This window comes from Pavona decussata, unplaced genomic scaffold, assembly GCF_977016875.1.
Source record: "Pavona decussata unplaced genomic scaffold, jaPavDecu1.1 SCAFFOLD_638, whole genome shotgun sequence".
Lineage (NCBI taxonomy): Eukaryota > Metazoa > Cnidaria > Anthozoa > Scleractinia > Agariciidae > Pavona > Pavona decussata.
The window spans coordinates 75,934-86,078 of record NW_028145871.1 but is presented as its reverse complement, the minus strand read 5'-3'; the positions used below and the strand labels follow the sequence as shown (position 1 = coordinate 86,078).

Here is a 10,145-nt window from a genome sequence, read left to right as displayed (position 1 = left end):
TTCAATTAAAATGAAATTTATTACTAACAAATAATTTATTAAGGTTCTTCGGTACAATTTTACAAAATTGTGTGTCATAACTCCTCGCGTTTACTGGAGTCACTTTTGCTATTGTCCTGGTCTGTCTCTTCCTTATCAAATTCCTCATCTTCATCGTCATCGCCATCATCTCTGTCATCTTTCACAACTTCTACATTTAACAACAAAAAAGAAAAATAAAATAAACAAACGCAACAGTTTGAAAACGGCAGCTTAACAGAGAAGCCTTCGGAGGAAGCAGAGAAACAGCAGCAAAAGTGACACCAGAACTTGGCAAAGATAAGAGGCAAGTACATAAAGTAGAATCACGCCTAAGGATAGTGTGACGCGTATTACGTGACATATTACCTTCACACGTGGACAGTTCCTGGTATTATTCAGGACCAGACCTTCAACGTTATTTTTTTTTAATACGGTCAGGCCTTCTGTCCACGCGCAGATGATCGAAAACAGATTTCCAAAATCGAGTGCAAAGTAAAATCAAGCAAATATATAGTTTGGCGAGGAAACAAACGAAAATGTAAGAATTCGATAACGATGAAGTAGTATGAACTTTACAAAACAAGTGACGAAAAATGTTTTCGAATAAAACCGAATAAAATGTCTGAGTGTGAATGCGGCAGGTATTTTTTTTATCTTCTCTGTTCGCTTTTTCCTGTTCTCCATACTGATTTGTACACGAGCCACCATACTTAATTGTACAACGAGTTTTAATGCTCCGAAAACTCTCCTGTTTAATATAGTTGACAAACCTTTATCATCCAAAACATTTCTGTCCAAAACCTTTACTTAAACAAAGTGTTCATTTTGTCCAAACCTATTGCGCAGACGTATTTTGGTTAGTTACGTTTTCATTGCTACAGCAAAATTAACCGTTGTGGTTTACTAATCTCCTTTACTAAAATGCTGCGGTATTGCAGAAAGGAAAAATTCGAGCACGAAAAGCTTCCTTAGATCGGATGTTTTGCTCAATTGATCTTGTTGTAATAGTCAAAATTCCCAGGATTTCATCCACCGACAAAAAAGAGCTAACCAAACGATGAACATCGCACAGAAAACTAATGTTCAGTAGCTTTCATTTGAATGGTCACCCTTTAGGGTTACATCCACTGAGTCAAAAGTTTGAACCACCTTGTAGCATAATAAACAGCACCACAGGAAAGCACTGCTCAGTAACTTTCATTTGAACGGACACTATCGGATTTCATCCACAGACATAAATAGAAACATTCCACGAGTCAAATTTTGACTCTACGAAGCCGATGGGCTCCAGTTCCCATAGAGCAGGTTCCATCGTCAGTTATGTTCTTAAAAACCACAATATACATCCGTACACAAGTGTCAGTATTACGATAGCGAGCCTACTTCGTTTCATCACAGCAGCAACCACACAAGCAAAAAACACAGCATATAAGACAGAACCAAGTTTCATTTGAAGTTCAGTGTAGTAGTTGCCTTTGGCTAGTTCTTCTTCTAGCTGTTGCTCTTCGGTCTTTGTGTTTTGCGCCTTCGTTTTACCTTTCTTTTCTTTCTTCACACACTTGTCACCGTCACGTTTGAAGCCTTTCTTGCAGTCGCAAGTGAAGCTACCCGGCATGTTTCTGCAGCTTTGTGTGGCTTTCTCGCAATCGTGTTCTTCTGTAGAACATTCATCCACATCTGTAAAATTATATAAAACAAACGACATCTTGAAGTCAAAATTAATTATCATTTCATCTACTTTGTTGTTACGAAAGGAGCTCTCTGCGGTGCTTATTATTTTTGAAAATTTGAACCAACCGTTCGATGATAATTATCTTAGAGGACGTCTAAGAAAACAAAGAATGGATTCAATTTTTAAGAAAATGTAGGGTCTCTATCTTGAGCTATATATATAGAGAGAGGACACTCAGAGGGAAGGTAAGGATTTTATAATACTGTAAAAATCTGTTTAACAAGACATTCGCATTGAATGGCTGTTCAATACCTTTGCACTCATTGTCAGCCATTTTGTATCCTGAGTTGCATTTCGTGCATCCCCGAGACCCTTCTCCAATGCAAGTCTCACAGGCGGAGTCACAAACTGAAAGAACAAATTTGTTTATCACATCATGTTTCTTTTTGGCTTTAAATACGAGATGCTGTGGAACCCCAAGGCTCTCGTGGTACTAGATACAGGCAGCTGTCATACGTTGCCTTATGACCGTATAAATAGGATGCAAAGTATAAACTATTTTAACAAGACAAAGTTCTTCATTGGAATAACTTTGCACATGCGCGATGAGAAATCGAAAAAGTTTTACTTGTACGCAGTACAAAGCTTAAAAAGGGGCGACTAAGAAACCTCAGCTTTCAATTGTCACAAAGTTGATAAGTGAAGTTTCTTTATGTTATTGCGAGAGTACCGTGAGAATACGACCTTTGTTCTTTAATCGATTGGAAGACAACGAAAGAACTGCTTGATAAATCAAAACAAGCAATCGTGTTTAAAGTGTATATGACAGATTTTTTTATTTGCTTGATCAAATCCTCATGTTGTTCACGTACGAAAATCGAAAAACAAATTCCTTATCACTTTTTGTTCCCGTGTTTGAGGCGTATAAAAGTGTCAAATTTCACTACCGGTTGGGTACAATACCGCGCAAAACGGGAGACTGGGGATAGCTGGGCTGTGACGTCAATACTGGAGCGCTTAATCTCGCGGATTCTTTGTTCCTCAGTTGTTTCATTCTGAGTATTCAACATTCCCATTCATATTTTCGTCCACACAGTTTTCTTCCTCTGCACATGAAAAACGCAAAAAGGTGCTTATGATATATCTCTATTTTAATACCTCGACAAGCGTGCGATCCTGGCGTGTTGTCACAAAACTTGCCGTTTTCACAGATGGTTGAATTTTCCGCGCATTCGTCGACATCTGAAACCAGAAAAATTACTTCTGCTGAAACAAAATGTCTTTATTAAGGAAGCGTTCTTTTGACGCTATTCTGGAAAAGGAAAACTGGAAATAGACGGGATGGTTTGCGATCAGGCTAACTGAACAGAGTATGAAGCAATTCCAACCACTGTGCTCCTATCTGGGATTTGCTAGTCCTCAGCAAGGCATTTAAGACTTTGCTTAGCGGGGACTCAGTTGAGGGGAAAAAAAAAAGGAAAAACGGTCATTTCATTCGAGGTCCAGTTTATGATCAATATCATTACCCTGGGAAGTGATTTCAGTTCACGGTAAAAAGAAAGCCACTTCCATATTTATGTAAAACACGGCTGTTTTGCAGATCATGTACGTGTTTCACCGAGGTTAAAAAAAAAAAAAGCTTTTGCTTTTTCACCATTCACAGACGAGTAAACGTGGTAAGGCTCCATTTCTGAACGAACAAGTTAAGTTGTTGAGAAGGGTTCGAATTCCCTTCAAACTTAATTTTCTCCAGCTGCTTGCATTACTTGCTAGTCCTCTTCGTGTCCTGGAGGACATTAGAGGCCATAGCTGCTTGCATTGCAGCTGCTCAATTCGTGAACACCATTTTACATATCGCTGGCAATATTTTACTAACTCACCTTTACAGCCTTCCTCGTCAGTCTTGACATACCCCTTGGCACATTCAATACATCCCTTGGGCCCCTCACTGGTACAGTTACCTTCACATGACTCATCACAGGCTGACGGAAATATGAGAGAATTAGCAACTCGGGAATCATTGTTATCAGCAATTGCACACCCTGCGGGCAACAACTCAAAGATAACCAACCCTAACCCTGTTTTTGTTAAGTCTACAAACGCCAACCTATATTTGCCAAGACAGCTTTTCTGGCAAGAACGCTAAGTTCAATTGCTGTAGGTTAAGGAAGGCAGCCTAAGCTTGTAAACTGGTGTTGGCAAATTGTCGTAAATGAGCGCCATAACAATTTTTGACCAACTCTATTGAAATACAGGTTCAAGGGTTGAAGGAAAATTCAGAGGTTGAATTCCAAGACCTACGATATTGCATGAAAGCTTTGCAACGAGTAGCTTTTTTTTATCTCCTTTAAAAAAAAAGCATTGACTAACACAGTGATGAGCAGCTCACTTGATTGATGTGAGATTGATAAAAAAAGATTTGCACAGGAAAAAACTTGACTGAAGACCTGTCACGTGGCAGATTATCTGGGTTCACTTACCCTCACATCTGTATGACCCTGGGTTATTCACACAATATTTGCCTTCCTCGCACTTCTCTTCTTCATCACATTCATTCTTGTCTAAAAACACCACATAAAAAAACAAAACAAAATAAAACAACAAAAAGTAACCAATACACTGTCAGTGAAAATAATAATAATTAAAGTGTAAGCACTTTAATTTTTATACATTTTAATCAGAACTTGAGGACACATTCCAAGAAAACATCTCAGACACGAGTAAAATTGAGCTGTTTTCTCAGAGTTTATTATTGTACTTGGATAGCTGCTCTTATGAAAGTGAAGTTATCATCAAAAGTAGGTGGATCATTAGAAATCTTGGGAGAGGGAAAGGGAATTCAGCACCTTTAGAAAGTACTGCCTAGATAGTAACGCCTAAACATCTCATCCACAAACACAACAGTTCAACTCAATAACACCTGACAACTACATGCAATGACTAAAAAGTTAAAACTGAAACACTCTGTCACTACAAAATTAATGTATCTGGTGCAAGAACATACAGTCAACTCCCCTTAACTCGAACCCTCGCTAACTTGAACCTCGTGCTAACTCAAACCAATCTTCCTTTCCTTTCAGGTCATTTTCTATATAATTTTACCCTCGATAACTCGAACCTTTTTCAATTTCCCTTGAAGGTTCGAGACATCGGGAGTCGACTGTATAGTGCTAATACCTTTACAGCCATCCTCTTCCGTCATCTCCCAGCCTTCTTTACACTTCTCACAGTCTTTGGGTGAGCCACCAGTACAGCTGTCAGCACAAGACTCATGACAGGCTAAATGAAATGAAGAGCATGCATACAGTCAGACTCAAAACAGGACACACACTGGGCCCCTAATATTCATCATTGGAGACTACACTTTTGATTGGTTTTGGAAGCTTAATTTTCAAACCAGTATAATTTCAAGGAACAGAGCATGCATGTTTGCTCAAATTTGTCTCCAAATGATAAAAAAAAAAAAAAAAAGATTTGAGAACGTAAAGTGCATATATAATGTGCAACTTCTACTTTCCAGCTGAATCAGGTCACTCACCAGTGCATTTTGGTTTAGAGTCTTGACCCTGCTCTTCATAGTACAGCTCGGCACATTCATCACACAGCTCCCCTTCATAGCCACTGTCACATGAACATTTGCCTGACCCCTCTCTCGTGCCATCACCCTGTAAAGCAACCACATACAATTACTACTATTAGTCTGCAGTCAAAACGTACATGAAGGTTGTAATGATAAACACATGGCTGACAGAATAAAATAGGTTCACTGAGGTGAACTTGGACTATGAGACATCCACACAGTTCAGTGCTTCAGATAACTTTCAAAGTGATAGAGCGTCAACGACAAATTTTAGGGGGTCAAGTTGTGAGAGTCTCACCACTGAGCTACAGGAGACTCGTGGGAGCTAAGGCCATTAACCTAGTTTAATGGCCTTAGCTCCCACGAGTCTACTGTAGCTCAGTGGTAGAGCATCCGAACTAGTAATTGGAAGGTCTTAAGTTCGACTCCTGATAGGAGCGCTCGGATTTCTTTTTTCCAAGTATGCCTGCGTCACTTTTTAGAATAATCATCATTCTCAGGGACATTTTTGTTACACAGTAAAAAGTGGTTGTAAGCATGTTAACCCAATTTAACGTTAGCCTATAAACAACAGACAACTGAAAAACAAAAATTTTGAAAAAGAAAAGTAAAGGATGAGAAACGTAACAGCAAACTTATTTACCCCTTGGGTCTTCCTGAATGAAAGGGCATTGCAACATCAACTGTACACACTAGGCAAGTCACATGACCAGTATTGAAACCATTTACAAGCATGCATCATTTTAAATTTATAGTTCTGCAACTGATGCTGCAGAAAAACTGGCAAACCTGAACGTACACAATAAACAGAGCTTGTGTAAAATGTAGGTATTATCCACAATCATCAGCAGACAAATGGGAAACAAATTAAACTTATAAGGCTCACTTGACAGTAAGAGCTGACACTTTACCTCACATTTCCCATGCCCATTACAAGGACTTTCTTTTCCTCCTGAACATTCTGCAAAAAGAGAATAAATGAAATAGCTTACATCAACTTGAGAGGAGTGATAACGAAATATACAGAAAATTATTGGTTAAAGCTACAGAGGAAACGTAATTGCTTTCATAATTAAGTTTTTATACTGGTTGCGAGTACTTCCTTTTTAGGGTAAAATGTTTCAATTGACACTTGGGAATTTGCAAAGGAGTTTAAAGAGAAAACACAGACTTCAGTATAAAGAATGACTAGATTTGATATTGACTTGTTATTAGTATTTAATTAGGCAATTTTAAATTACCTTTACAATCTGGGCCATATGTACCTTCTGGACAACAAACTAAAATGAAGAGATTTCATGTTAATAAGGGGTAATAAGATCTATAAGTAATAACTCTTACACAGTCATTAAGAAAATGGGGGCAAAGGACCATATGGCCTTGAAATCCTTAAGTTTCTCCAAATTAGTCCTGCTAAATGAGATACTGAATGGTTATCATAAAAGAAATGTACCCTCCTTATCACTTTTAAACTTCAGTAAATTTGCTATAATTACATTTCCTTATACATGTGATAGGAGCAACTCATGCTTGCCGTATGAGGGATTTATTTTTGGTTCTTCTTGAACTGCAGCAAAAGGAATCTACCAAGTGCTGGGTCCTATTTCATTCAAGCATACATGTTGCAAAATTGAAACTAGTAAATTACATGCCAATATTACTAATTTAAGTATTAAATGACATCCAATATAACACATGTTGATTAAACTAAATCTGTAAATGCTATATGTTTTTAGGCAACATTTCACAATGTTCAAGAAAACAGTTAGTAGAATCTTCTTGATAGATCAAATAATTTATTAATCCTTTTTCTAATGATTGCGTCGCATATGTGACACAACCGTGAAATAAAGGATTAATTTGACCATCATTTCAAACCACAGTGACTAACGGGTTTCATGACATTAGAATATTTGAAGACCCTATTACATTTCAGCCAATAACCTATAACATTTTTTTTGTTGTTAAAACTTGTGCAAATTTACAGGTTACAGGGTCAATCCCCAAAGAAGGTGCTGGTGGTGGTCAACTATGAGAGGTCTAGATAAAATGCAGTGTTTTACTGAATTCTTAGAAGATAATTAAAAATGCATACCTTTTAATTTATCAATACAAAACCAAGTCTTCAAGTCTTCATTTTTAAATTCACTGTAAGATAATTTTATAAGGACAACAACTGTTTAATTTAATTACACACACACATAAAAATCAATTAGCAATATAGGATATAATTCCAAAAAAAATGTATATATTTTAAATTACTTACGTTTTGTGTACATGACATTTTTTTGGCATATAATTATGTATTTATGTAGAGAAAGTCATGTGCTGTAATCTGATGGTATAGGCACTGACCACATGTTCTGAAGATTAGCAAAGCATTTATTAGAGATTTTGAAAGGCCTGCCATTTTTTTTTTACTTTAAATTATTAGAATCAGAGGTCATCATTTTATCCCCCTCACCCCACCCTCACCTGCACCCCCACCCCCACCCCATCTACAAACTTCATGGACTTACTGTTTAAACCACCATTCTTCTAAAGTCTCCTCATGCTCCTCCACCATAGCATGACACTGGAAAAACAATCAAAACAATTAATATTATAAATTTATATTGTCACCTTCAGAGAACTGCTGCTTTTGGAATGATGGATTTATTAAAGTCACTGTATAATTTTATCATAATGACTTTTTGCGGCATTATTACATTGCAAACTTAATGAAAAAATGCTTGTTAACTTTACTTACCTCTGAAGCACTATCACCACAAAGTCCTTCCATTATTTCAACTAATCTTGTCTCACTGACAGAAAACAAATCATTTGTTTATTAGCATAATAAGTATAAGTAACAAACATAAAGACATGTAAGCCTCAGAACGACAGGTGTACAACTGAAGGCCTTGGGTTCTGGGGAAGAATGGACATCCTAAGTAAGTTCTAAGGTCTTCTATTTTTTCTGTCAAAAACTGAATGAAGTTTTTCATATGGTTATCACATTGTCAAAGAACGTTTCCCTGGTTATTTTTTTTCACTTATTTGGACCTCACTTTTGACAAAAACAGGAGGTGCAAACACTTTATATTGTACAAAGAGACTGTAACCCTGAGCATGTTAAACTCTGGATCCCTGTTTAATTTATTGAATAACAGCTTTTGAGATTACTTGCTTGTGTAAAAATATTGATAACAAGTTCTGTTCTGCATGTGTTCATGTCTGTACTAAATAATTATATGATATACACATAAATAATTATCAGAAAATATAAAAAAAAACTAGCAGACAGTTTTTTTTAAATTTTTTTTTCAAACTGGGTTTACAACTTGAAAATTAAAACTTTTAATTAACTTGCACATGTCTGTATGGTGTACAATGCAAGTCTAAGTTTAAAATTATGACAATACTAATTGTTACCTAGTTGCCCAACTTCCTAATGCTCGTTCCTCCCATGCTGTGTTTCCACCACCAAAGTTAGATTTTTCTGTATTACCTTTGCCCTATAATTGAAATTCAATTACCACATTTTCATGTACAGCATGTCTGCAATTAGGTGAATGACATGACTTGTTTTGTTCCTCCAGTAAAATTAATTTTGTCATCCTCACATCTTTTATAATGCCAAACCTTAGAGCCTTACCATCAAGTTCTCACAAAATTACTGTTGGGGAGGGGGAGGGGAGGGTACCCCCTTATATTTAAAGCTAATGTAAGTATCTACAGCACTTGCCAAAGGGTATAGCTTCTCACCCCTTTTGGTCCAACAAGGATATAGATTTTGATCATTTTAGTCTGAGGCTAAGTCTGAAAAGAGGGGTGCATTTGAGGAGCTATGTCGGAAAATTGGAATGGATTTCAGGGTTTTTAAAGGCCAGTGGTAATGTTTGGTCGCTTGCTACAGATGTGATGTCTGGTACTTTGATTTGAGTTATTTTATTATCAAACTTTAGGAACCCTGGGAGGCCAAGTCTGAAAATAGATATGGGTTTTAGATGCCGGGTCTGATAACAGGTGGTGAAAAATTACCCAATGTATTTTGGTCTAAGGGGTGAGGGGGGGGGGGGGTGCTACTCTGGCCTTCACTAACAGAGGTCTCCTCTGCTGGTCAATTTGCTTAAAAAGGGACCTCTATTAGCAAGGAAGCCTTCTCGCTTGTATATTGAAGAGTTCACAGACATCTCATAGTAAGCCATAAATCGTTTTTAATGCTGATTTCTAGTTGAATTGATGATTGTGTTAATTTTTCACACCACCTACCAAGGTGAAGTTTATCGTGAATTACCTTTCTCAGGCAGGTAACATAAAATGATGTGTACTGTGATCTTCTGGTAGAATTTAGACTTATAAAACAGTAACAAGCGAGAGGGATTTTAGGTCTCGTAATCTTAATCAACAATTACTAGCTCAGGTTAAAAATTAAACCGCTTTTACGCTAATGTAATACCGTAAGTAGACAGGTTAATGATAAAGTAAAACTGTTTACCTTCTTAAATGCTTCTACTATATCTGTACAAGTAGGACATTTTGCCTTCTTTTCCCTAGCAGCTGATTTAAGTCCACTGCAGACTAAAATGTTAACAACTAAAACGATGTGTACCAACAAATTTTTTGACATGTTCAAAGAAATGTCCATAAGCTTTCCCAGCCACGTGATGAAATCTTGTTTGAACGAAACTCGAGTTATGGTAGATGGTCAGCACTTCAGGTCAGCACTATTAATTAGAAATCTCTAGCGCATTTTACAGCAAGCTTTACAAGAAGAAAATAATATTCCATGCTCCTACGTGTTTCCAGTGAAGTTGAACGTTCGTGAAATTAGCCGGGTCAATTTCTATTCCCAATGGAAAAACCGCTGGGTCACCAGGGAAAACCATA

The 10,145-nt window shown here is 37.1% G+C and overlaps 1 protein-coding gene across 2 annotated transcripts; it reads right to left on the bottom strand.

Moving 5' to 3' along the window:
- Positions 1–10,087, bottom strand: LOC146449132 (cysteine-rich with EGF-like domain protein 2). 2 transcript variants are annotated; one of them, XM_085101983.1, is made up of 15 exons: positions 9,754–10,087; positions 8,688–8,770; positions 8,023–8,077; positions 7,793–7,848; positions 7,369–7,421; positions 6,515–6,553; positions 6,185–6,234; positions 5,232–5,358; positions 4,871–4,972; positions 4,174–4,254; positions 3,574–3,675; positions 2,852–2,935; positions 2,006–2,101; positions 1,558–1,698; positions 1–190 (listed from the first exon to the last, which is right to left on the bottom strand). In XM_085101983.1, the coding sequence occupies exons 1-15, from the start codon at positions 9,901–9,903 to the stop codon at positions 75–77; spliced, it is 1,335 nt and encodes a 444-aa protein (XP_084958109.1). In that variant the 5' UTR covers positions 9,904–10,087; the 3' UTR covers positions 1–74. The 2 variants fall into 2 exon arrangements, with proteins under 2 accessions (XP_084958109.1, XP_084958108.1); XM_085101982.1 differs by lacking the exon at positions 1–190 and having other exon boundaries at positions 1,197–1,698; positions 9,754–10,081.
- Between the last annotated feature and the right edge of the window lie 58 nt (positions 10,088–10,145).